Below are 27,283 nucleotides of genomic sequence, written 5' to 3'. Positions count from 1 at the left end.
GAATTGTCTTGAGGATATAAGTTATGGAGAATATGTGAAAAGAGGTCAGAATGGCACATAGTAGTTGATCAACAAAACTAGTTTCTTACTCACCTTTCATTAATAAACTGATTCATTTTGTAGCAAAGAGTAAAACTATGAATGAGGAAACATGCATCCTGTTTGAACTTGGACAAGATGTGCTGGGAGTAGCCAAGTCTTTGTTGTTGTTGATGTTGGTGTTGTTGTTGTTCTCTCTCGTTTAGTTGGTTGACCTAGCTTACTCTTTGAGTTGTCTTGTAATTCTGCACCCTGTCATGGGGTTCCACTCCTAAAACATATACTGGTTAATGCAATTCCCGCGCTAACTTGCCCCCCGAGTAGCCGGAGTTCTCTAAATGCACCGTAGTAGAATGCTTGACCTGCGCTCGGTTGCAGTCCTCCTGCCAGATGCCAGCTGCCGTGACCGAGCAGTTTTCTACCTCCTCCCTTCCACGCTCTGGCCGCACAGCTTTCCACACTCACTCGCTAAAGCTACGATTGACCCAAGCAGGCTCCCTTCGTTGATCACAAATCCTGCCTTTATCAGGCCAGTTGCAGAATCAGAGTGTGAATGCTCTGTCTCTACTTCAGGGAGGATGAAGAAGGAATTAATTGGAAACACTGGGTTAGTCACTTGGCATAGTATCTTTACCAGAGATGGTCAAAGGAAAAAGAGGGTGATTTTATTCAGGCAGTGATGTATTCAGAATTTCATCAGCCATGCCACGTGCAGACCTGTTTGGGTTCTACTCTGGGTTTCTTGAACCAGATGTTGGAACATCACAAAGCAAACCAGGCCAATTTCTGGAGCTCCAGGCTATTAGGCACAGCTTCAAGGGTTGGCAGGTCCCGGCTGCTCATGTCTTCCCCCAATAACTCTGCTCTCTGCCAGTTACACTTTCTGGAAAAGTAAAGGGTGAAGAACTCAGGAAATACAGTGTAAGTTACCCTTAGAAGTACAGTTGCTTGCTTAGAATTTTACAGACTGTTCCTGTTTGTCATTTGCTATGTGGCACTGGCAGTTACTCGTCCCCTGCCTAGTCATTTTTATGTCTTCGTTTCTAATTATAATACATTTCCCCAATACTGTGTGTCATTTATGAATTAATAAAAAAAACCACTTACCATGAATTGGTGAGCAGTTCATGTTTGTGTTCTTGTTTAAGTACTGTGAGTTGGTTGTCAGTCTTGAGGGCAGGGGCTACATTTTAAGGGGCAGAAGATTCTGGGTCTTCTTGGGGAGCAGGGTACTGCTGGCTCAGAATCACATATAGTGCTCATGGACAGTGTTTTTCCTAGAGTGGACAGGCATTGCAAGAAGTTAAAGTGAAATGCTGTATTTAAACCTGCCCTTCCCAGTGACTCATAGTAACCCCTGAGGATTGCAGTTTTACCCTTCAAGCTGGGCACTTACAAATTATATTTTATCTGAGCCGTTCCTTCTACCTTCCTTTTGTAAACGTTAATAATTGGAGATAATTGTTAAAATCACTTAAATGGAGTAACTAACATCTTATCTGTTTTCTGGTGGTATCAGTAATGAGACAAATAGAAATACAGATGGGCAGCAAAGGGACAGGTAACCTGACCATCTGATTGAGTGAAGTGGGCCTCTGAATTATTTGGGTGGATTTTACAACTTAACTGTTATTATTTTTGTTCTTGCTGTTGTTACACATTGAGAGTAAAACTAAATGTGATTTTTCCATTTAAATGCTGATACAAATGTCCAAAACTTTTCTGTTAAATAGTTTTTTACATTTTTATGCATATAGGTTACAACCTGCCATATTCATTCATCCAGTGATGATGAAATTGACTTTAAAGAAACGGGTTTCTCACAGGATTCTTCTTTGCAGCAAGTGAGTCATGCCTAAAGCTTTGCTTTTTGTTTTTATTTTAAATGCTTCGTCTTGTTGCCATCTCTGGGTCCGCTTCAGAGGCAGGTTACACACCAGGATGTGATTTGGGGCTCCTTACTAGTTAGGCAGAGCGTTCACAATAGGAACTGTTGGGTATATGAGAGGAGCGTTTGTACTGATTATATTTCCAGGAAATGTTTCGTACCTGATAACAACGATGCTGAGTTGGGTAAAATTCCAGATTTGAGTGAACGGAATGGTTTTGCAAGTGTCTCGGACATGCTCGTTATGCAGACCTCTGCAGTAGTTGTGTTTCCGCTTAAAGATTCCTAGAGTCGAGACCTGTGGGTAAGAATAATGGCAATAACACTTCTAATGTCAGTAAAAGTAACTTTCCCCCGAAAAAATCTCTGAACTAAATGGCTTACGTGTTCCTAATATCTTAAGGTCTTTTATAGTGACTCCTAAATGAAGTTTTAGTTGAAGTTATTCATTGCCACCCTACCCTCCTGCCCCACATTCATCTCCATTTATCAGGGGCTCATACTCTTTGTGGGGGAGAAAACAAGATATAAAAATACATGCACTGATTTATCCATCACTTATTGGTGGTTCTTGGGGAGGCGACTGATGATTTCGCTATCTGGACTGGGTGTCGGATTTGGGCTTCTACAGTAGAAGCCCCTCGTTCAGTTTACCAGCTCTTCATGTGGAGAAATCGTCTTCAGTCGGGACCAGATCTTGGCATGTCAGCTTCTCTGGTGCGACAGTATGACTGATGTCCCCCTCCCACCCGGCACGGACTGTTTGCTTGGCTTCTTTTTTCTCGGTCTTTAAGGCTCATCTCTTACCAGGGCCAGGGTGAAGCTTCTGATGATCTGTCTTTTTGGCATCCACGTAGGCTGCCGTACTATGGTAAAGGTTGAGCTAAGCAGCTGCTTGGTTTTGATACTAAGTCAGTTTAACATTCATGTTTTCAGGACAGGTCTGAAGTAGTTTTCAGCACTTCATTGCCTTCTCCATTGGTTCTTGACACTCCTGCCCTTTGGAAGCCCACCTCCCGGGGTTAGGGGCAGGGAGCAGCTAGCCCAGAGAGGGAGATGCTGAGCGGCATGGCCTTCTTGCAGAGCGGCCCCTCACTGCCATCCTTGTGCCTTGGCTTACTGTTGGGCAGCACTGGCCACCCGGGGGGCCCACCTGGCTCATTGTGAGTCCTCGTGACTACAGGCACTTCTTTCTTGACCCCAGAGTTCTGTGGTTTTAGCCCAGGAAGCACTCCAGCCCTAGCCTTTCTCCCCCACTGAAGCACCTGGAGAGTACTGAAATAGTCTGCTGGGCCTGGCACGGACTCCAGCGCTGCACACTGCTCCACCCCTGAGGTGAAGCTCGGGGCTATAAAATGTAAGTTATCAAGGTGATTCTGAACCTGTTGAAATTGCTTTAAGAAAAAGAATGCCCTAACACCTGTTTGTAAATAAGCCAATAACTTTGGAACTTTGGGTGGCTGATTTAGTCTAGGAGTGGTAACATTTAGTTACCTGGAAAGTAGGTTCCCTTCTCATGCAATCTGATCCCAGGGCTGTTGTGGGGAGACATTTTCCTGGCGTTTTTGGGGGTTGACTGACTGCCGACGTGCACGTGTGGCTGTCCCCATCACAGAAATGTCACCCTGGCAGAGCCCTCAGCAGCCTACTGTCCTGTGGCGGTCATCTGCTTTGTGGAACCCTCCGAAGTAGGAAAACTCAGTCCTTTCTGCTGGACAGGCCTCTAGTAAAGCTATAAATCAGTCATGGATCATTTTGCAAATAAGAAATACGTTTCCAAACGTATTCCACTTTTTTTTTAATTTGAAAAGACAAGTTAGGAATTTTATGGTGGTCTCCATTATAATTAGAATATTAGTTTATATATATATATATCCATTACAGTTTCTCATTCACATTTGAAGTTGGGTCTCATATTGGTAAAGTCCTGAGTGTAGAGACTTAGGGCAGGTCATTTAACAAGGTTACTTGACCATGTCACCATGTTTGACATGAGGCCGTATTTGGCTTAGGGAATGCCTCACAGCTTTTGTGCCCCTTGACCCGTTTGGTTTTGTCTTCTGTCCCTTCTGGTTTCCTCACCTCTAGTGTTTGACTCTTCCTTCCTTCTGATTCTGTCTGAAGGAGTTGTGGAGGGTGAGGAGGTCTTCTTGCTGGATCTGGAGAATTAGGGCTGACTGCTGCAGACGGGCTCCAGAGGCCTGATTGGCTGCCTCCCACTCCCCCATCCAAGCAGGCTTGTTCACAGACAGTCACGTGAGATGGGGCACCTCCAAAGAGATTTGCTTAATAAAGTGGTAGGCTCACTTGTCAGTGACTTGAACAGTCCTTGGCTTTGGCCAGGCTGATAGTTCTAGGAAAGTGTGGGGTTTGGGGCTTTTTCTTAATAAGTTTTTAATATTCACAACCATATTGTGCTTTCCAGACTTGGATTTCTCCATGTTTAGAGTACTTTTTCTATAGCTTTAAATATAATACAGTAACGGTCTTCATGAATGTGGCTTTTGGAAGCTCTGATAGCTTTATTAGTAAAAATTGAATTTGAAACCTGAAGTTCTTTGCTAGCTTGTATCTTCTTAGAAGCTGTAATAGACTTAGAACAAATGAGGACTGCAGTTTGTTGTTTTTCTTTTTCCTCTAAGTTACTGCATGGAAGTGACTTGGGTCTGTCAGTGGCTATATCTCCCTAGGTAGATGAATGAATAGACAGACAGACAGTGTAAGTATGTGTGTACATATGTATGTGTGTGTATTCACATGTATGCATTCATAATATATTTAGTATTTGCATGCTGTTTATGAAGCATTTAAAGAAACACTTTTGGGAACATTTCTTTCCTTTTGTACCCAGAAAGATTCATAATACAAATACCAGTGTCACAAAAAAATTAAAGGGGAAAAAAGAATCAAACGAAACAAATGGAGAGGGACATTTTCCCTTGTGTGACCAAGTTTCTAATCTGTAAATAAACTGAGAGCCTGGCTTATGCCACTTGCTCAGAAGAATGATTTCATGATTCTTAACCACATCTTTGAAGGTGGCACACATCCCATTTTACCTTATAAAAGATAAAGATGCAATTCAGAGGAATTGGCTTCTTTCTTGTTGGTTTTTATGAATATGAGTACTGCATATCCTATTTTTTCCATATGTCCAAGACTCAGCCCTGCCTGACAGAACTTGTCCCTGCCTTTCTCCGTCCCCCTGTACTCCCCTGGCTCAGCCTTGGCGGGCCTTACCAAGTGTGCTCCGGTGAGGCTGACCCCCTGGCCCCCATATTCAGACAGTATCCCCTCTGTGGGCAGGAAAGGGGATGGCATGGAAGTGTGCGAGTGAGCAGAGGGGCGGTGGGGCTCTCGAGTTAGAAAAAAGTGAGGTTTTAGGTTCTCATTAAACTAGATACCACTTTTTTCAGACCTAAGGAAGAGATGCCTTCCAAAGCCAAATATAAGGTTTATTTTTTAATCATCTTCAATTTGGATTATCCATGCCATAATTCCCTGCCACCAGCATGAGTAATCAGGAATTAATGGTAGAGGCATTTTTGCAGCAGATGTCTGCAGGGTGGGGTCTGTGGGCTCTGCTCAAAAGGAGAACCAAGAAAGATTCGGTTTCACTCAGTTGTAGCTGCCTCCATCCCAGCAAGTGGCCTGGGGTTGATGTCTTTAGTTCAGCCACCAGCTACTGTTCTTGCCCCTGGTATGGGGCTCACCTGCAGGAAAGAGCTTTCTCATCTGTCCAGAGCTCTGTCCACAAGACAGCACTCATATTGTTATGTATTTGCCTCCGTGTTTATTGTTTGGGGTAGAACGAGGAGTGGCCCTCGCTTATCTTCATTGTCCTTCACTCCTGACTGATAATGTACAGCACATTCGCGGATCTCTCTTGCTCCACTGGGCCTGCTTGTTTTCAATCAGAAGATCAACACTTTTGTGAAGTCCATTTTAATGTTCCCCCATTTCTCACCTAAGAAAACCCAAGTGAGCCTGGTGCTCTCTAGAGATGGCATAGGAGACAGCAGGTTCCTCTATGGATCTTACAGTTGTAGGCTTTTCGGAGTGATGTTGGATCAGTGTTAACACTTTGTCCTCTAAGGTAGGTAGGATAGAAGCTACTTTCATACTCTTCCCAGCCTCTGAGACCGAAGTCTTTCTTTAAGAAAATGAAGTCTCTCTGAACGTTGTGTTGTAGGATGGTGATTGTGATTCTTAGTTGTTTGACCTCTGGTGCGATGTTACTGTAGTGGATTGGGGGTGGGAGATACAGAGGGAGGTCGGGTGGTCACCACTTACTGGATCTTAGGTTAAGGTTGGTTGTGTCCAGAGGTGATTGATACATCTTATAATTTCAGACTGTCATGTGTCACCTGATCACCTCTTTGAACAAGACTTAACCCAGACCTCTCTCTAAAGATAATTCTCAATAGAGGACAGAGTGGTCACTTAACATTGCTTACAGTGACATGTGCATTAGAATGACTTGTGGGCCAAATTCCAAACATTTCCCTTTTTGGGTAAATTGTGTCTGAAATTATTTGATTTTTTTCTTAGAAAAACACACCAACTTTTTAAGCCCTAAGGCTGTAATAAATAAGATGGTTTCTGGAACACAAATGGGCAAATAGTATGTAGAATGTCATTAGAATCATTATATCACTGTCACTGGTCCTGGGGTTGCCAGGCCTTTTCTGATTATCAGATGCAACAAATGACGTCCAATTTTATTGACCAGTTTGGCTTCAACGATGAGAAGTTTGCAGATCAAGATGACATTGGCAAGTGAGTATATTTTCATGTTTCCCTCTCTCATGCACTCCTGCTTCTTGTGAGACACGTTGTGATTCTCCTGGGCTCTGGGCAGTCTTCCACGTTCGTGTGTTGAGAGGAGCCTGTCCTCCCAGTTGTCCCTGTTGCTCTGGCCTGTCACTGAAGCAGCCAGAGGACAGGCAGGGATGAGGCCATCGCTCCCGCACAGAGGGGCTGCCGCTGGGCGTGGCCTCTCACAGAAGCTTGGTCATATTTAGACTGAGCTTCTCCCAGGAACTGGAATCGCTGCTCTGCCCCTTCCCGTTGCCGTGCTGGATAGCGTGACCCAGAGTAGCGAGTCCCTGCTGTAGTTAGCAGTTCCCTCCCATCGGCAGCTGGGATCCTGTTGTGAGCAGGAGCACTCCCCGTGTGGCTTCTCTGGTTGACCCACCGTGAGGGAGTGGTGGGTGTCGGGAAGGCAGTCCGGCCCCTCGTTCTGCAGGTGGGGGCAGGGGAGCAGTGAGATGGGGACGATTGGTCCTGTGCCAAAGTAAAGAATGAAAAATGTGTGGGTGATCCACAGCAGTGAAAACAAATGGCCTAGCATCTGGCCTCAGGAAAAGAGAGGTATTTATATATAAAGCATTTACGAGGGGGTGTCCTAGCTCATTGAGGACAGACTTGAATATCAGACGGCTTCTGTCACGGGGCAGTGCCTGATGGTGCTCGTCAGCACCCGCTGCCGGGGCGGCTCCTTGCTTGCGGTTTCACGCCAGCCGGCGGTGCTGTCTCCTGTGGTAGTTTCTAGCCCGTGAGAAGCCCCGATTGTACCGTGCGACATGCTGTGTGAGCGCGGTGGATGGAGGCTTCACTGTAAGCAGAGCAAGGGTGAAAGGCTGTTGGCTGCCCTAAGAATCAGCTCGCTTAGATCCAAAAAGAGCAAGGACTGTCCACGTGGTGTTTATGTCTGTGCGCCAGAGGCACTCCCGCCAGAGTCTGCAGGCTCCCCTATCTCCACTCTCAGTAAATGTTACTGGTTAGGAATCCGTCTCTTTAAAATTTATATTGGGTGCTTGGAATAATGATTGATTAGAACAGATCTTGTAAGAATTATCCTTACTCACAAAGTTAATGTTCATGGGCTAGGAGTTTTTACCCCTCCTTTCTTCGTGATTACACCATATTACAGGATTTGGGGGTTGTCTATTCTGTGTATAAATTTGGCCATCCCTGGAGAAAGTTCAGTGTCTGACAGCTCTTGGGTACTTTTTCATGTTTTTGACTTGTTTCTTCTTCACAAATAGCCTATTTCTTGGCCAAGTAAGTATGGCCCAGGGAACCATGGTTGTTACCGTGGATGTTAAAAATTTTTATAGGAAGGCTTCGAGGGTGTGTTTATTCTGTCTTAAAAGCCTCCCTGCCTGCCTTTCCACCCTGTATGAGTTCCTTAATAGCAAGGAAAGAAGCATCATTTAATGCAAGCAGGTTTTTGTTTTTGTTTTGCTTGTGGAGATTTTAAATGATAGTGTGAATATTTTAAATTTGGAATGTTTTATGAATAGTTTCTGTTAGTCTATAGGTAATTAACTCTTCTGTACTTATATTTTGTTTACAGTGTTTCTTTTGATCGGGTATCAGACATCAACTTTACTCTGAATACAAATGAAAGTGTAAGTGTTAATGTTTTGTCTCATGAGCAACAAGGTATATGAGGGGTGGACCAGGGGGAGCTGGGGTCTGTCAGAGCATGCGTACGGATGCTGCATGCACTGGGACCCTCTCCGCTCCAGGAGACTTCGTCTTGGGCTCGTATTACTTCACCCACTCACATGACCCTCATGCTCCCTGTGGGTGTGAGTTTGCAACCATGGTTTAAGATATGGCAGGGCTGAGAAAACCTGGGTCACTTGTGATTGCAGCGTAGACATGTAGCTTCAAATACTGCAGTTTGAGTCCAGCCAGCCACCTTTTACTTCAGCTATATGTCACCAGGAGAGAAACTTGGGCTAGATCAGGGCCAGCTTGTCATCCCCAGGCAGGGCTCAGACACCAGGTCAGCCCCATTAGCAGGTGACATGGGATTAGTGTTACTTGAGTGGGCACAGTCTTGATTTTTATGTTAATTAACCATGAGAGACTACTGGTTTGTTTGCTGATGTGATAAGGTGGAAACTCCTGATTGGACTGTTGACACTCACCACTGCTGAGCCGGACTGGTAAAAGCAGAGGAGATGTATGTTGCTTTCCTGTTAGGGCACATGTGGGACTGCATCTCAGTTGGTGGGGCAGGGAAGCTCTCGGAAGTAACCCACTGCTTTATCAGAGGAGAGCGAGTCTGTGATGACAGTGTAGACTCCTATATGGGCCTTTTGAATCCAATCTTTTGGGGGAGCTTCTTTGAAGTTTTGATTCCATTCTTTTTGGGGGAACTCTCTGTTACACAGAAGCTGACATTAGATGCTTTTACAACTTATTTTGGTGTATATTAGGCACTGTCTTTAAAAGGAAATGGGGGGGTGCCTGGGTGGCTCAGTCAGTTAAGCATCCGACTTGATTTCAGCTCAGGTCATGATCTCAGGGTTGTGATATCAAGCCCTGCATTGGGCTCCACGCTTTGTGGTGAGTCTGCTTGAGATTCTCTCCCTCTCCCTCTGCCCTTCCCCCCACTTGTGTGCGTGCACTCGCTCTCTAAAATAAATCTTTAAAAAAAAAAGGAAATGAAAAACATGATTTATATTGGTAACTCTTGGAGAAAATAACTTGATTTTTAAATTTTTTTATTCCTTTTCTCTCACTTGTTTTTATTTAGGGAAATATTGCCTTATTTGAAGCATGTTGTAAGGAGAGAATACAGCAGTTTGATGATGGTGGCTCTGATGAGGAAGACATCTGGGAGGAAAAGCACATTGCCTTTACACCAGAATCCCAAAGACGATCCAGGTGAAAGAGTGTGTTACAGTAGCAGTAATACCCAGTGCATAAAGTAAATGATGGTTAGGAGACATACAGTGTATCCTGCATAGATGTACATATGTGACCTAGAGACCAGTGCTTTTGTCATGATCAGAAATACCCTTGTTTTGGGGCACCTGGGTAGCTCAGTCAGTTGAGCGCTCAGGTCTTGATCCCACGGTTGTGAGTTCGAGTCCCACATTGGGCTCTGCACTGGGTGTGGAACCTATGTAAAGAGAAAGAAAGAAATGCCCTTGTTAGCTTGATGTGAGGTGGTACCAGTACTCCTGTCTGCAGTGTGACAGGATGTGGATGAGTCAAGGTGATGAACTTGAAAATGCTGGAAGTGTTTAGACATAGTTCATAAAGCGTCGTGACACAGCCTCTTCTGAATGGGAGGTGTTGCTGAGCAATGTAGTATAAAGTGCCCTGAGTAGATGTTCCCTTACCAGGAACAGTGGTAGCAGCTGAGTTATGTATTGTTTCCAATGAAAGACTAAAAGTTTCTCCAAGAAAGAGAAAAGTTGTTTCTTTTTTTTTTTTTAATTTTTTTTTTTTAAAGATTATTTATTGGACAGAGACACAGTGAGAGAGGGAACACAAGCAGGGGGAGAGGGAGAAGCAGGCTTCCCACCGAGCAGGGAACCCGATGGGGGCTTGATCCCAGGACCCCGGGACCATGACCTGAGCCGAAGACAGACGCCTAACAACTGAACCACCCAGACGCCCCGAGAAAAGTTGTTTCTAAAGGTTACTCTAACTTGAGGAGACAGAGTCCTGTCTCCTCTGGGATCAGTCCAGTTGTTTATTTATTTATTTTTTTGTTGAAGTTACTCTAGTCCAAGAACCTATATACATTTTTGTTTCAGTACACAGGGAGTTCTTGTTATCTGAGTATCCATTACCAGAATCTTCGTAGTTGAGAATAGCAACTGAACCTTCATTTTTATTTTATTTATTTTTAATAAGTAATGTTTCCACATGGCATACAATTCAGAGAAAACAGGATATACGGTGAAAGTCACACTCCCTCCCGGCCCCTGTCCGCCCCTGTGCCCTAGCCATTTATTCCCCTTGGTGAACAGAACATGCCAGCATCACCTGCCTGTTCTCTGCGTGGCCAGCAGTTATGTTGTGTCTCTTAGGAAGGCTTCTTGCTTTAGGTTATAAGAAGAGCCAGCTGTGGCTCAAACCAGGGAAAGTGTACTTGTCTCATGATCCACAGCTGTTGAGGGTCATTAAACCTAGCTTCTTTTTTTATGCCCACGTTTCCATCTTCTGCACATTGTAATCACAAGGTAGCTGCGGCTCCAGGAGCAGGAAGCAAGAGACAAATACCTTCATGACGATTTTTTAAAAATTTTTTTAATTAAATTTTTTTTTTTTTTTTTTTTTTTTTAAGATAAAGCCCCAGTCAGACTTGTTTGTCACCATTTGCTATGAAATTTTGGTCCTCATGTTGAGTAAATTCACTAAATGGCCATTGCCTACTGCCATCTGTATTCTGGGGGCAGACTGTCCTCACACATTGTCACAGCATTGCAGCACTGTTTGTAGAGAGTGTAGAGAAATATGGTGGTGAAGACAGTATCTGAAGGACGTGACAGTGGATCCCCAGAAGGAACACGGGATGATGAGAAAAGGCAACTTTTTATTATTTTTTAATAGCTCTGTTGAGGGATAATTGACATAATGAATTATATAAGTTACACAGTGTGGTAAGTTTGGACATAGGAATATATCCATGAATACATCCCTGAAACCATCATCTCAATCAAGATCATGAACTTAATGCATCTCCCGAAAAAGTTTCCTCCTGTCCTTTTATAGTGCCTTCTCCCATCTGCTTTTTGTTCCTTTAGAATGATTAGTGTTTTCTAAAGTTTTATATAAATCAAATTGCACAGTACCTACTTAATGTCGCTTCTTCCACTTAACATTATTTTTGAGAGTCATTCATGTTGGGTGATGTATCTATCAGTAGTTCATTATTTTTTATGGTTGAGGAGTGTTCCGTCGAATGGGTGTACTACTCACCGAGTGGGTGAATTTGTTTATTCGTTTGCCTGCTGACAGACATTGGGGTTTCTGGTTTTGGGGTATGATTCACTTGAGAATAGAATGTGTTAAGTTATGGATGTATATTGGGGACCACTCAGCAACAAAACAAGAAATTATAGTTAATAAGCCAACAAAGGAAATTAAATCATAAAAAGTATCTAAAAGAGGGCAAAAAAATAAAAGGCAGCTGGGACACACCGAAAACAACTAGCAGTACGATAGCATTTAAGCTGGGCAGCCCCGTCAGGAATCGTTGACTACTATTAAATAAGTGATCCCCAAACCCCAGTTAAAGTGAAGAGATTGTCAGATTGGATAAAAAATCAGGTCTCACATATGCTGCCTATGAGAAATAATTGAAATATAAAGACACAAACAGGTTAAAGGAAAAGTAGAACATCTACCTATTTAATAATAAAGCGGATTTCAGAGAAAAGGGGTAAAGGAAGGGTCATAACAGGGTCAGGTCTTTAGGAAGACATAACACTTTGAAATGCCTATGTACCTAATAACAGGGCTTCAAAACACACAGAGCAAAAGCTGAGAAGACTGCAGGAGAAGTAGACAGACCCACAGTTCTGGTGCTGTGCTCCAATACTCCTCCTCCGGTGATGGGCAATGGGCAGAAATCAGCCAAGACCCAGAACACACAACACTGTCAGCTTGTGTGATGCTGCTGGACATCTGCAAAGGTCCCCACCCAGCAGCAGCAGGACAGGCACTGTTTCCAAGGGTCATGAAATACTCATGCCAAGAGAGATCATATTCGGGCCATAAAGCCAATCTCATAAAGTCCAAAGGTTTCAAGTCCTACAAAGTATGTTCTCTGACACCAGTGGAATTAAATTAGAACTCAGTAACAGACCTCTAGAAAACCTCCAAATACATGGAAACTAAATAACAAATGAGTTACAGAAGAGATCGAAGGGGGTATTCAAAGGATCATTTTTTTACTGTTTATATTAAGTAGAAACCTCTCAAACCAGTGACCTTCACTTCCACCTCGAGAAACCAGAATGAAGGGCAAACAGAACAACAGTGGAGGAAATGGTTGCAGTCAAAAGCTGTTCTTTGAGAAGATTGAGGAAGTTGATGCACCTCTGGGCAGAACGGTCAGGAGAAAAAGGAATGGCTCGTACCAGGAATGAGCCAGGCGACATCACTGCTGGTACTGAAAGAATAAAAAGGGAATATTGTAAACAACTCTGTGCCAGTAAATCTAACAACTTAGACAATCTTTGAAAGACACAGGCTACCAAAATTCAAAACAAAAAGAAAAAAACCCCAAATAGTCCTTTATCTACTAAAGAAGTTGAATTTTTCGTTTAAAACTTCCCCCATACACACAAAAACTCCAGGCCCAGATGGCTTCTCTGGTGAATTCTACCAAACATTTCAGGAATTAGACCAGCTTTATAAAAGCTTCTGGAAAATGGAAAAGGAGGGAATAGGGCCCATGGCATTCTGTGAGGCCACATCAGTGTGACCTGATAACCAAAGCTGACATGACAAGAAAAATGACTCAGTTATTCTCATAATGTGAATGCAGAAACTCTCATCATGCGGTTTTAGTAAATCAACGCAACAATAATACGTCATGACCAAGGAGGGTTTATTTCAGAAATACTGAGTTGGCTTAACATTTGAAAATCAATCAGTAAGCATGTGGCTGAATCCAGCATCTATATCTGATAAGAATTCTTAGCAAACTGGAGACAGAAGAGAATTTCTTTAACGTGATTAAAGCTTCTACAATAAACCTACAGCTGACAGCATGGTAAAAACGGAATGATTTCCCCCAAAGATCAGGAACAAGACAAAAGATGTTTGCTCTTAACACAGCTTTTCAGGATTGTTCCTGGGGCTTCTCACCAGTACGAATAAGTCAAGAAAAAGAAAAGCTATCCAGATTGGAAAGGAAAGGGTAAAAATTATCTTTATTCACAGACAACAGTTCTTGTCATTGTAGAAAATTTGTTGTCGAAATCTGCGAAAAGATCATTAGAACAGTTAAGTAGGTTTGGCATGATTGCATGGTGCTAGGTCTATATAATTGTAGTTCTGTACAATTCCAACAAACGGAATTGAAGTTACTAAATAACCTATTCAGAGTAGCATCAAAATATTAAATACGTAAGGATAAATCTGGCACGATGTGTTAAGACTTGGACACTGAAAATTACAAGGCAGCTGAGAGAAATAAGAATTGATAAATGTTTATGATTTGGAACTCAATATTGTTAACATGCCAATTCTCCCCAGATCTAGAATCAATGCAATCTCAAGTAAAATGATAATAGGTTTTTTAGTAACTGTCGACAAGCTAGTACTTAAATTCAAATGAAAATGCAAAGGAGCTAGAAGAGCCAAAACAGCTTTCGTAAAGAATGGAATTAGAAGACTCCCAACAGTACCTGATTTCAAAATACAGTAATCGAGACAAGTGTGATCCGTAAGACAGAATGGTTCCGGGGACTGAAGAGAGTGTAAATTAAGTAGGCTTAGAGACAGCTGACTTCTGGTGCAGGTGCAAAAGCATTTCCGTGGAGAAAGGATAGTCTTTTGAACAGATAGTTCTGGAACAGGTGAACATCTGTATGCAAAATAAATGAGCTCAGTCCATACGTTTTACCATATATATACACCTAGATTCCAAATTCCATATATACATGGATTCCAAACGGATCTTAAACTTAAATGTGAAGCGTCAGACTGTAAAACTTACAGTAGAAAATCCTTGTGACCTTGGGTTAGGGAAAGATTTCTGAAGTAGGATGCCAAAAACACCGTGCATGAAAGGAAATTTTCGTAAGCTCAACCTTGTCGAAGTTAAGCACTTCTGCTCGGCTAGTGACACTAGTAAGAAGGAAGGGATGGTGCATAGACTTGGGGAGGACATTTGCGATCACGTGCCTGACACAAGGCTTCTCTGGAGGGTGCGGAAAGGACTCTCAGGGCTCTCTGAGAATTAAAGACAGTAACCTATTTCTTAAACCGCGCTACAGATGTGAGAAGACCCTGCAGAGAAGATGTGTGGTGCGGGGAGTGGCACGTTAGCAGCAGCTCCGCATCTTGGCCATGAGGGAGATGCCAGTGAGCGCTGCAGTGAGATACCTCTAGGCCCTCTTAGGAGGCGGCTCGCAGACGCGCCCCAAACGTCCGCGCAGAGCCGGGGGCCGGTGGGAACGGCCGAGAGCAGTCAGGCGGCACGCTCACGAAGGCAGGGGTGGATCAGTTGACGTGCATGTGATTCTTTCTTACTGGATGACCTTCAGAACGTTCTGGATTTCGCTGGTGACTGACAAGCAGCATTAACTGTTTCGGTCTCCCCCCCCCTCTCAGCTCGGGGAGTACAGACAGTGAGGAAAGTACAGATTCTGAAGAAGAGGACGGAGCGAAACAAGACCTGTTTGAGCCCAGTGGTGCCGGCGCGGAGGACAAGATGGAGGTAGACCTGAGTGAACGTGAGTCCTCTTCCTTCGTTCTCTTCATCTGTGTTGGTCACCGTGTGGGGGGTGTTTTAAAACGAGGCATGCTGGGGGCGCCTGGGCGGCTCCGTCGTTGGGCGTCTGCCTGCGGCTCGGGGCATGGTCCCGGGGTCCCGGGGTCGAGCCCCGCATCGGGCGCCCTGCTCGGCGGGAAGCCTGCTTCTCCCTCCCCCACTCCCCCTGCTCGTGTTCCCTCTCTCGCTGTGTCTCTCGCTGTCAAATAAAATCTGAAGAACAAAAACAAAAACGAGGCACTCTGATCTGCAGGACGGGAGTTAGGCTGAAACACAGTCTTGTGAGTCCCCTTGGAGGTATGTCAGGATGGGGCCTGAAGGAAGGAGCACACCCCTCTGATGATGGGGTGTGTCTAACAATGTGGGCTCCCCCCACATGTGGGTCTGGCTAGAGGTGCCGCACGCTGTGGGGGGTGGGGGGTGGTCCTAGGCTCTGGCAGCAGGGGAGAGGCGAGGGATTATGGAAGACAAGAAAAGGCTATGTTTGTGGAATCGGGAATGCACCAAACCAGAGGAAACCGCTTCAAGCTGAAACTATGTGAAATGGGTTCTTCAGAGTTGATTGAGGAAGCCTGTAACCCTAGAACGTGTCTGGCCTCAGTGCTTATTTGTGTCCTGCTACTTGCTAAGAAGACTTGCATTCGCTGGCCTTTAAAAAATACCTGTTAACCTCTAAAAATTCAAATACATTTTTCTGTGGGTTGATACTGGGACTTTCCTCCTGGCCGACAGCGCATCCTTTTCCCCAGGAAGACCTCCATATACTCACTCCCGGAGGCTGAAAGCCAACTCTGGGTGCCGGGTGGGCCTTGCCACCTCAGAGCTGGCCGGGACCTTAGCAGTAACCCAGCACAGCCCCACGGGACAGACCCGGAAAGTGAGAGCCATGGAGGAAAAGAGGTTTGGCCTCTCTCCTCTCATTGCTTCCCTAGCTCACCATCTTCAGGAGGAAGAAATGGGCTTTTCTCTCTGTAATTCAGTTCAAGTCTACATGGCTTTATCAAGTTCCGGCTGTGTACCAGGTGTGGCACGCAGACTCTGCATCCAGGAGTCTAGAGTCTCTTGAGGAAACGGAGAGATTGCGGTAGATTCTGGGGCGCTCCTTTGGGAAGATCATTTTTGTGTAGCCTAGCGTGGTGTGCAGTGAGAGCACATGAACAGAGACCTAAGTTCACCTGAAGGGACACATCTCTGAGGAGGTGACGTTTAAACAGACCTGCAGGTTAGATCCAACCTCGGCCGGCAGCCAGCGCGGTGATGCTGTTTTAAAGGATAGACGTGAGCAGCCAGATGAAGGGAGAAATAGAAACATGGGCGGGAACGGTCCCAAGCATAGGATCTTCTGTTCCCATGGAGCTTGGGATGTACCTGCTGTTCACCAGCCCAGAAGCTCTGAACCCCTGAAGTCTGAGTTTTTTATGGAATCTTCATTAAGTAGACATGTTTGATTAAATCATTGGCCATTTGTGATTTCCTTCACTTTCTGCCCCTCTTCCCTCCTAGGAGGGTGGGCTGTGGGCTTGGCCTGAAAGTTCCAGCCCTCTAACCACAGGCTGGTTCCCCTGGCAACCAGCCCCATCCTGAGCCCCATCCTGAGGCCAGCAGTCATCGCTTTAGCATACAAAAAGACACTACTTCAGAGATTCCAATTCCAGGGTTTGGGGGTGGTAGTGAGTGGACCCCAAATATGTATTTCTTCTCATGTCACCAGAATCCTTCCTGTTTGTGCTAACTACACTGGACTGCAGGGAGGCCATTAAAAGTATGAAGTGGGGCCATGTCTGGATTGGGAAGCATTTAAAGTTTCCAATTTATTGCAGTTGAATATCCAACATTCTGCTTTTTTTTTTTTTAACTTTTTATTTTGGAATAACTTTGGATTTACAGAAAAGTTGCAGAGATTGATTGTACAGGGAGTGGCTGTGCACCCTTCCTTCACCCCCTTCCTCCCCGCGTTAATAGACTCTTGGGACATTGGTCAGAAGTAAGAAATTAGCATATTTTTTATATGTAGCTTTGCATCCTCGTATGATATTTCTGTTGGAGAAAAAAAATCTTAGAAATGGGAATTAAGGGATTAAAGGAAACCTACAGTTTTTATAAGAGGATAGATGTTATCACATTGTCCTCCAAGTTACTGTGCTGTTTCTGCTCCTACCAGTGGTGTGATAGAGTGTCCTGTACCCACCGCTCTGGCCTTTATCGTTGTGAATCCGTTTCTGAAAAATGTCTTGGAGTCCACTGAACTTTTGAAGTATTCTCAAAAGGAGATTTCTCTCCTCTTTTTAGCACCCAACTGGTCAGCCAACTTTGATGTCCCCATGGAGACAACCCATGGTGCTCCCTTAGATTCTGTGGGGTCTGATGTCTGGAGCACAGAGGAGCCAATGCCAACTAAGGAGACAGGCTGGGCCTCTTTCTCAGAGTTCACATCTTCCCTGAGGTGAGTGCACGTGTGCCAGCTCCCTCAGCCTTTCTGTAGGAGAACTGGGGATGGTGTGTCACCTTGATTTACTCCCTTCGTGAAGGTGGTGCCCTACACAAGATCACAAATCAGCATGGGGGAAATCGCGACCCAGCTACACGTTACAAGGAAACCAGTCTCCGTCCTCCTTCCTTTTACCCAGGATGAGCTGGGAAAGGCAGTAGGCTGTGCACAAAGTAGCCCGGGATGGTGTGGCCCCAGGAGGTGACGTAGCAGGGTGCCGGCTTCTGGGGCTTCTCTAGCCCCACCGAGCTATCAGAAAACAGGGTTGAGGAGAATAGGAACGAGGTGGAACCAAGAACTCCTGACCGACACCTCTCTGTGGAGTGTTATAGAAAATGCAGAATGTATTGTGAATTTAACAGATAATAGGAACTTCTGTTTCACTTGTAGCTAGGCTGGTGCCATAAATTAAGGGGCATAACAGGGATGGCTGTCAGCCTTGTTGTTTGTAGTATTCTTGATGACAGCAACCTGGCATTTCATAATTTTCCTGAATAATATTGCCAGCATGTGAGTAGTAATCATGGATTTCATGTCTTACCAGGCTTAGTTTGATTTGCTAAACATTGTTTTCTTTATCTCCACCACCCCATTTGAAAGACTTTGTTGCTTTCCCTGCTCTGACAAGTAATGTTTTTAACTAATCACTGGTCATAGGCAAGCCAGGAGTACAGACTGTTAGGAGCTCGTGGTTACCATCTTCAACAAACCAGAGAACTGGCTAAAACCCTCGTGGCTTTACAGCAGCCCTAAGGATAGCAGGAAGCTGTAGTTCAGGGGCAAAAGTGAGATTTGTGCGAAATGTCTCCAGAGTATTGTAAATTATTTCACGGACTCAATTCTAGCACTGGACAGTCAAGTTTCCACCTCTTGCTTGCTTCTGTCTTTTGTAACTAGGGCATACGAGCCCTTGGTTACTGGGACTGTTGTTGAAGCAGCTCACTTCCCTTTACCCCTGTGCATAGCTCATATTTTCTTGCTAAGTATCATTGAGGCCCGCAGGCAGTTTGGCTCAGTGCAAGCAGGGATTTTCCTAAGATGGGCACCACAGATACAGTTGATAGCACACACTGTCAGCCCCTGCTGTCCCAGCGCTGGGAGCCTGGTGCATTTTGAACCTTTCCGCAAACCTCTATGAACCCTCCATGCTCCCGTCCTGCTGACTTGGCAGGTTGTTTACCCGCACACGCTCCCTGCACCACAAGCAGCACTCTGCACCTAGGTCTGTCTGTCTCTGTCAGCGGACTCTGTGACCGACTGCCCGTGTCACCCCCGTGGGACCAGAGCTGCCTTTCAAAGGGTTTTTGTGAACCATGGTAACTGAGGGCTGTTTGCCATTGCTAACATCTGAATTTTCTCTTTTCTAAAAGTACGAAAGATTCTTTAAGGAGTAATTCTCCAGTGGAAATGGAAACCAGCACTGAGCCGATGGGCCCTCTGACTCCCAGTGTTGCCGCGCTGGGCGCACAGCCGGAAGGTAGGTGTGGGGAGCAGGGCACGAGCTGACACAGCCTGCTGGCCGCTCGGCTAAGGTTGCTCAGGCTTGGGCTGTATGCTTAGTCTTCTGGATCTGAAGACTTGTTTTTATCCACGTAACAGTTTATAAAGCCAGTCTCGAGTCACAGGCTCAAGGGCTCAATGGAGTTAGGGAGTTGAGATGGTGGGTCTGAGGTCCCCAGGACAACCAATGAAAAGAAATTAATGTATTCATTCCAGAACCAGGCATGGTAATTCTAGAAGGCATAAGGGATCTGTTATCATCAGTTGTTCAGTCCTGTCAGTGTTCAGAAATGGAAACAGGCTCAGGAAAGGAGAATGTCTTAGTCTGCAGTGCCCAGTGTGAATAAAATCAGAATTAGGTGTGTGTGTTTTCAAGCCCCTCTGGTACCCAGTTCTTTTGTCACTTGGAGTTTGCTTTGCTGGAGCACGCATGTGTGTCTCAGCATGTTTCAGGCTGTAAGGCTGTTTATTTTCTTCTCACCTTTATGAACAGTTGAGATGGTCAAGGGTATCCAGTGGGTTGTCATGTTCACACTGCACACGTTGTTCCTTTCAGAGGCCCTGAGCTCTTTTCAGCCTAATGAATGGGGCTTGGGAGGTGGGAGGAGAGGGAGGTTGGTGAAGAGCGTGAGGAATCAGTGTGTGGAGGGGAGGAAGCAGTAAGTCCTTAGAAAAAGACAGGGGGACATGGAGGGGGCACAAGAACCAAGGGTAGGAAAGGTAATAAAACCAGTAACTAATGTTGGTTTTATTTGTCATTCTTCTAAACATTTTATATAGATGACCCCGTTTTATCTCTCAGTTCTTCAAGTGGGTTTAGTTAACTTCATTTTATAGATAAGAAACCTCTTGCCCTAGAGTGATATAGCTAGTAAGTGGTGAGGCTGGGGTGTGAACTCAGGGAGTGTGACTTCAGAGCCCCAGCTTGTAACTAGTATAGCATATGGCTGCCTGTTACAGAACAAAGAAATAATCCACAAGGAACCCTAAGAAAGTAACTTAAAGACCCAAGGGGGACCCAACTGAAAGGAAAAGGGCGAATGAGAATAGTTAGTAGCCTGAACAAACTGGAACATCAGGGGCAGCTGGGCGGCTCAGTCGTTGAGCGTCTGCCTTCGGCTCAGGTCATGGTCCCAGGGTCCTGGGATCCAGCCCCGTATCGGGCTCCCTGCTCCGCGGGAAGCCTGCTTCGCCCTCTGCCTGCCACTCTCCCTGCTTGTGCTCTCTCCCTCCCTCTCTCTGACAAATAAATAAATAAATAAAATCTTAAAAAAAAAACAAAAACAAAAAACAAAAAGTATAACCTCAGTACTTGTGGGGTGAAGCAGGTGGAGGCTAGAATATATCCAGCTGCCTCCTGTGCCCTCGGCTGTGGACTGGAGCACCCCCGGAATGGTAAGGCTGGCTGGGATGAGTTGGGGGTGTGGGTAGACACTGAACTGGGAAGGCTGGAGAGGCCCACTGGTCCTGTGCTGAAAAAAGCCCATGGAATGGCTTTTTTAAGAAGCCTGCCCGTCAAGAAATGGCCTAGGCCACAGCCAGCAAACCGTCTTTCTTTTTCAAGCAGTAGATGGAACATCGGGTGGATGGGTCCCCACAGAAGGCTGGGGAGACTTGTTGTTTTGGTGTGCGTGACCATCCACTGTGTGTTCTGTCGCAGCGCCAGCCAGCGTGGCCATGGAAGCCAGCTCTGACGGAGAGGAGGATGCGGAAGGTCCAGACAAGGTAACTGAGACAGTGATGAATGGCGGCGTGAAGGAAACTCTCAGCCTCACTGTAGATGCCAAGACAGAAACCGCAGTCTTCAAAAGGTAACCAGGGCCAGACCCTGCTGGCAGCTTCAGGTTGTTGGGGGGTAGGGAGCACCTCAAGTGTTAACATCTTTCGTTTGATTCAGACGTGGGTTCAGGCATTAGCCTGACATCTCATCTTAGCACCTCTGTCCAGCCCCATGAGTCTGAATGCAGACAGGGAGGGTCTGGGGTCCCTGAGTGCCTTTCCCCCCTCTTTCTAGTACTCAGAAGACTGTAGATTAAGTCTAGTGGGCTCAAAATACAGGAGAGTAAAAAACGGACACGTCTGTAGCCAAGTAGAAACTGGCCCATAAAACCAGAGGGTCAGTGCCCTGCACAGTCTTCTCCAGACGTAATGCAGTCAGTAGAAAGCAGCAGCAGAATGATAGCTTGAACCGTCTGTTTGGAAATTGACCTCACTTCTAAATTCATGGATCAATAAAGGAATCCTACAGGAAACTAGGAGCATGACCCTGAAAGAACAGCAGTAGCACTCCTGGCGGAGCTGGGGCTGCGGCGGGGTTGGCACTCGAGGCTGCATCTCCGTACTCGGCAGAGCCCTGCAGAGCAGAAAGGGGTGCATCCCACCTCGTGGTGAGGTCCCTGCAAAACACAGCACAAAAGGGGAGCATGGATTCCCCATGGGGGCGCATATGCACGAGACTCCAAAGTTAAAAGCTAGCAAACCGAGTCCAACATGGTGTTCTTGAGTCATGATGGAGGATGTGTCCGGGGCAGGTGAGGATAAGGGTGACCGGGTAAAGTGTGCTGGGGGTGATTCACAGACCCGTAAGGATAAAAACCATTGGGACCTTAGGTAGATGGAGAGGAATATTTGATGAAAATTAGAGCCATTCACGAACTTTTGGCCGTCGAGAAAGTAGCTCCTTGAAACTGCTAAAGGTGTCTTCTGAAAATCTATAGCGGACTTGATTCTTCACAGTGAAGCGTGCGAAATACTCCCTCCAAGACACGACCCGGACAGTGAGGCGGGCCTTCAGTCACTCTGCTCTTCAGCACTGGCCCGGCGGTCTTAGCCAGTGCTGCATAAATAAAAATAAATAAAAGGTATAAAGATTTGGAAAGACTAAAATGTTCTTGCTTGTTTGTAGAATATTATTTTCTACACAAATTCCAAACAGATATGTATTCAAATTACCAGGGAAGTTTAGCCATTGCATCCTATAAACCAATATGAGATGTGCTAGATGCGCCCCCTTTAAAATGTTAAGGGCCACCTGGGTGGCTCAGTCATTGAGTGTCTGCCTTCGGCTCAGGTCATGATCCCAGGGTCCTGGGATTGAGCCTCACATCGGGCTCACTGCTCAGCGGGGAGCCTGCTTCTCCCTCTCCCACTCCCCCTGCTTGTGTTCCCTCTCTCACTGTGTCTCTGTCACATAAATAAATAAAATCTTTAAAAAAAAAATAAAATGTTAAACCTGTCTATAAGGTTGAAAGTCATAATAAAGACCTAAATAAGTAGAGAGATATGCCATGTTTGTTAATGAAAAGATCCTTGGGATTTTTTAACACATTAATGTAGAAAATGAATGCGTTTCTAGTTAAAATCCCATTGGAGCTTTTCGTGGAGATTAAGAGGCTGATGGTGATATTTGTAAAGAGGACGAAAGAGCCAGAAATAACCAGGGTCATTTTGAAGAAGGAAGGAAGGGAGGGAGGCATCACCAGGTGAGAGCTCCTAACGGGCATGCCGTGCAGGTAGACCCCACGCTTAGAGGAACTTGGTGCGTGCTAGGATGGTGTTAAAGTCGGTGCAGGAAGGATGGACTGAGAAGTAGTGATTACCCATGTCACGGAAAAATAAAGTACAGTCTGCCTCAACATGAACACGAAAGGCAAAACTACAACTTTGAGAAGGAAACATGAGAGCATCTCAGAGTTACAGGGTTTTTTAACCATAAAACAGCCAAACCGTAAAGGAAAAGGTTGATGAATTTTCTTTATTTAATTTCCGGTATTCTAAATGATAAAATGAAAAGACCCGCCATTACCTGCAAAGGAAGATTCAGGAGCAGGATGTAGGAAAAAAACCTAATATCAACAAGAAAAAGACAAGCTAATAATAAGTTTTAAATGGACAAAGAACACACACAAGCCATTATCTGTGGTGGAAAACAGAGAGCAAACCAGCTCCAGAGCAGGCCAGCTTTACAAGTAACTAGGATGTGCTGGTTGCAGTAATGATTCGATACTGCTTCAGGCACATTCATCTGCTCATTCCTACCTCAGTTGCTGCAGAACATAGAAAAAGTGCAAAACCTGCTGGATCTTTTTATGAGGCCGTGAAATCTTAATTCCAAACCAGATAAGGATGATTACAGAAAACGATCAGCTCATATCACTTACAAGCAAACTAAATGCAGAAATCCTGTAGAAAATATTTGCTAACCGAGCGCAATAGCGTGTCAAAAATAGTTTGTACTGGTGAGTTAGGGTTTTCCCCGGACCATCAGGAAAAGTGTCATTTATGATATGTCAACAGACTGAGGGGGAATTCATTTGAGATTTTTGAAGACGCTTTTGATAAAGTTCCATACCCATATATGATTAAAACTGAGCAAAACAGGGGCACCGGGGTGGCTCAGTCGGTTAAGCGTCCAATTCTTGGTTTTGGCTCAGGTCATTATCTCTCTCAAATAAATAAAAATGAAATCTTACACACACACACAAAGCTGAGCAAAACAGGAACAGAAATGAATTTCCTTAACTTGGCAAAAGTTAAATACCAAAATACTGAAGCAGAACACACTTATTGAGGAAGTTGCAGATGCTGTCACTTTCAGGTAAGGAACAAATAAGGCTGTCCATTGTCACCGGCACTGTATAGATGGTCGTCCTGGGCAGTGTTGTGAGGGAAGGAAGATCAGATAGGAGGTGGTGATCATGATCACCTGCCACCGAGTCAGTAGCAAACTTTTGTAACTAATAAGAGTTCAGCAAAGCTGCTGGGTAACTGATCCATTTTAAACATGAGTAGCTTTTCTCTGCACCAGTAATAAGCAACTAGGATGTATAATGAAAGGCAAAGTACCAGTCATAAAGTACGTCCAACTTTAAGATAATTCCTAAATGATTAAACCCACATATCTAGAGAGAAAACTTGAAAGTGCCAATAGAGGCTCACACGGAGGCCACAGTGGTGGGGGTGGCGCGGCGCTGTGCAGAGGGTCGTTGTGAGGAGCAGGTGCGGTTGGGAGGCTCACACCGTACAGCACTGTGCCATCAACGCCAGAAAGGTGGGTCTTCCAGACTGTGCTGAGTTAGAGAAGTACAATGAGGCGTGCAATCCGGAGCCGTTTCTGTGCCTCCAAAATACACATACGTAATGACTATACACATTTTCTAAGAATGAAAGTAACACGTAGGAAGCACATCAGGAGAGTTGCTTTTGTGGGGAGGGAGTGGGGAAGGGGGACAGAGTAAGGGATCAGGTGACTTGGGTTGTCAACAGATCTGTAGACTTTAGTTCAATTTCCTCCTTATAAATTGCCTAGACCCATCTGAAAGCCACCCAAGAAATGATCCTAAAGTTAGGTTTTTCGTAAGCAAATCCAGGACAGGACTCCGCTCTGAGATTAATGGCCCTTCCCAGAGGCAATCTCCAGTTGCCCTTTAGCTGATTCTAGTGCTGCCTGGATTGTGTCAGAATGGGAAGTCCAGACAGGATCACTAACAGTCTACTTTTACAGCCCACAATCAACAATTAAAAGCGTTTGCTACTTTTAGTCTTTCTCTGCCAGGAGCCATCAAAGGGGGAGATAACCCTTCCTATATTTTGCTTGCCCCCTTAGGATCTGCTCTCACCTGTACTGGCCACCGTTCTTGGCTCTGTCTTCCTTCACAATGTCTGTATTTCTCATGCACTGTCAGAGAGCTCCGTCCTGGTGCAGGCCCCTGGTACCCTGCCCCTGTGACAGGAGCAGCAAGCTGACCGGTCTCTCCTGCTGACTGTTGAATGCTGGGCTGGGCCCTGAGAGCAAAATGCCTTAACTAAAGACTCATTCCTTCAAACAGGTTCATTTGACACCTCCACCGAGTCTGCAGTTCTGCTTATGTGCAGTCGTGGACATAGTACCCCCCCACATTCCTCATATATAGGAGTATTCTGAAACTCTTGTACATTTCTTTTTCTATTTTGCACACTTGGCTTCAGAGTGTTGAAATCCTATCGGTATGTACAGTAATGCGGGCCATTCTTTATCAGACACCAGCTGCATTACATTGTCCCTCCTTTGGTTCCCTCCCGTGTGTGATCCTTGCCTTTCGTGATTTCCCAGTCACCATCTGTGGTCTCTGTGGCCCCTCCCCTGAGCATGCTTGGCCCCAGGGCTTTACTCCATGGCCGCCATGACTTTCAGGGTCATTTGCATGTGCCTTCATCCTCTGCCGGTGCCGCCACCTGGGATGTCTAACGCTGCCTGTCCTCCTCTTTACTGCAGTGAGGAAGGAAAACTGTCTACCTCTCAAGATGCTGCTTGTAAAGATGTCGAGGAGAGCCCTGAGACAGCAGAGGCGAAGTCTGCGGGCCCCCGGCCCCCCAGCAGTAGCCCAGAGCAGAGGTAACTCCCCACTTCCTCAGATCTGCCCAGGCCCTACTCTGGCTGTGTCTCTTGTCTTCGCGGGAGCTGGGAGGGAAGTTGGCATCTGGGGCGGGATGGAGAGGTCATTACAGGTGTCCTCGGGCATTCAGGGACTTCCTCGGCACAGGAGCATTTTCCCAGGCCACGTCTAGGCAGGGTGCCTGAGCCGAGAACTCAGAAAAGTTTACCTCCTTACCCCAAAATCCAAAAACTGACTGGCTTTTGGAGATTCAGTAAACCTCACTGGCTCTTTAAGACATTACTCAGAATGGAAGGGAAGGCTCTCCAATGCTGGTGTGCCTCGCCCCTACACACTTTTTTTATTTTTGAGGAGGTGCTAAGTTGAGGCGGATGTTGAGCCCCTCTGGGATTGGGGTCCCTAGGCTGTGGTAGCCAAGTTCTCACGGGCTCCACGAGGTCACCAGCCGCCAGCCACAAGCAACACCTGGCACCCCTTTTCCCATAATCACGCACATGTGACACACGGGGAGAGCCTTCCTGGAGACCCTTTTATAAATGTAGTTAAATATTCTTAACTGTTAGATGATTCCCTGTATGGTTTTGTGTGTGCAAAATATTTGTCTTAAGTGTGAAAATCCCACTGCCAGAGCGGAGTGATTTGGAATGTGATGTTTTCTTTCTAGTCACCTATTGCTTAGACTGAGCCAGTGGTCTGAAGGGATAGGCCAAGCCAAAGCCTCAGCCGCCGAGGGCCGGCGCCCCGGCCCGTACGCACGGCCTCGCAGGTAGAGCAAGGGCGGCCTCCGATTGCTGCAGAGCACGCGCCAGAAGAGGAGGATTTGCCCTTGGACCACAAGGAACTTTGCTCAGCACTTCCCAGAGTTAACTTTTTTGTTATATATCTCTCAGTTTGTACATTCCTTCCATAAGGAATAAAGTAACCTTTAAAGCCATTTCAGAGAAGTTGTACTTTCCCCCTCACCAGACCCCCACCCCCAAAATGTCACTTTAGAGGTGACATAACCAGTGGGAACCAGCAGGGGGTGCTCTCTGTTCACTGGTTGGCAAACCTCTTTAGTGGGGCAAACCCTGCTTTTTGTTTCTCTCATGGGAATTGTAGCCAGCATGAGGGGTTTGCTTCTGTGATTTAAAAAAAAAAAAAAAAAAGCCTTCTTGGCGTATAAAACAATTATAAGGACCGTTTGAGCGTGTTGGCTCTAGCGAGGCTTTGGGAGGAGGAGGCATGGTGACACTCCCGTGTTGAGGGGCCCGGCCCCAGGTACGCTTCGAAGTGTTCTGGGCAAGTCACCTTTTTTGCCTGGGGTTTTCAGTGGATGTTTTTTCAAAGGCATTTTGTAGGATCTTATTTCTAGTCAGTTATGTCATCTCCCTGGTTTCTACCTACAAATTTCCTTTATATTGAGAACTGCTTGAAGGCAGGACAGTCCAGGTCTATTCCAATTTGGAGTTGCTTCAGGACTCTTTGTTCCTCAGACGTAAATGATACAAGAGGCTCTGGGATCATTTCCTTGGCTCTCTGGAAGGCAGAATTACTTGCTTTAGGGGAACCCACTTGCTCTTCTACCCGCCTAGAGACGTCTTGGTGTGAAGAGCCCTACCTCTCAATCTGCCAGACTGAGGTGGTCGGGGGGGAGCACGGGGGACAAACAGGAGGGCATCCCTGTGTCCACACGTCCACCCATCTGTCCATCCAACACATGAAAGTGTGGCAGCCAGTGGTCTAGGCCGGCC

The 27,283-nt window shown here is 45.7% G+C and overlaps 1 protein-coding gene across 21 annotated transcripts in view; it reads left to right on the top strand.

Annotated features, from left to right (window-relative positions):
- Window positions 1-27,283, top strand: part of PPP6R3 (protein phosphatase 6 regulatory subunit 3) — a 139,184-nt gene that overhangs the window by 107,898 nt on the left and 4,003 nt on the right. For 2 of the 21 annotated variants that reach the window (XM_073883358.1, XM_073883359.1), the window contains 11 exons: window positions 1,797-1,883; window positions 6,609-6,706; window positions 8,289-8,343; window positions 9,483-9,613; window positions 15,029-15,150; window positions 17,478-17,631; window positions 19,047-19,153; window positions 20,837-20,987; window positions 25,144-25,161; window positions 25,430-25,549; window positions 26,215-26,484. In XM_073883358.1, the coding sequence (XP_073739459.1) occupies window positions 1,797-1,883; window positions 6,609-6,706; window positions 8,289-8,343; window positions 9,483-9,613; window positions 15,029-15,150; window positions 17,478-17,631; window positions 19,047-19,153; window positions 20,837-20,987; window positions 25,144-25,161; window positions 25,430-25,549; window positions 26,215-26,320 (1,149 nt within the window). In that variant the 3' untranslated portion in view covers window positions 26,321-26,484. The other 19 variants (XM_073883361.1, XM_073883360.1, XM_073883365.1 and 16 more) reach the window with 19 other exon arrangements.

This window comes from Callorhinus ursinus, unplaced genomic scaffold, assembly GCF_003265705.2.
Source record: "Callorhinus ursinus isolate GAN/ISIS: 27379988/994484 unplaced genomic scaffold, GSC_fseal_2.0 scaffold51, whole genome shotgun sequence".
Classification (NCBI taxonomy): domain Eukaryota; kingdom Metazoa; phylum Chordata; class Mammalia; order Carnivora; family Otariidae; genus Callorhinus; species Callorhinus ursinus.
The sequence above is the reverse complement of the archived record's forward strand: the minus strand, read 5'-3'. Positions and strand labels throughout refer to the sequence as shown.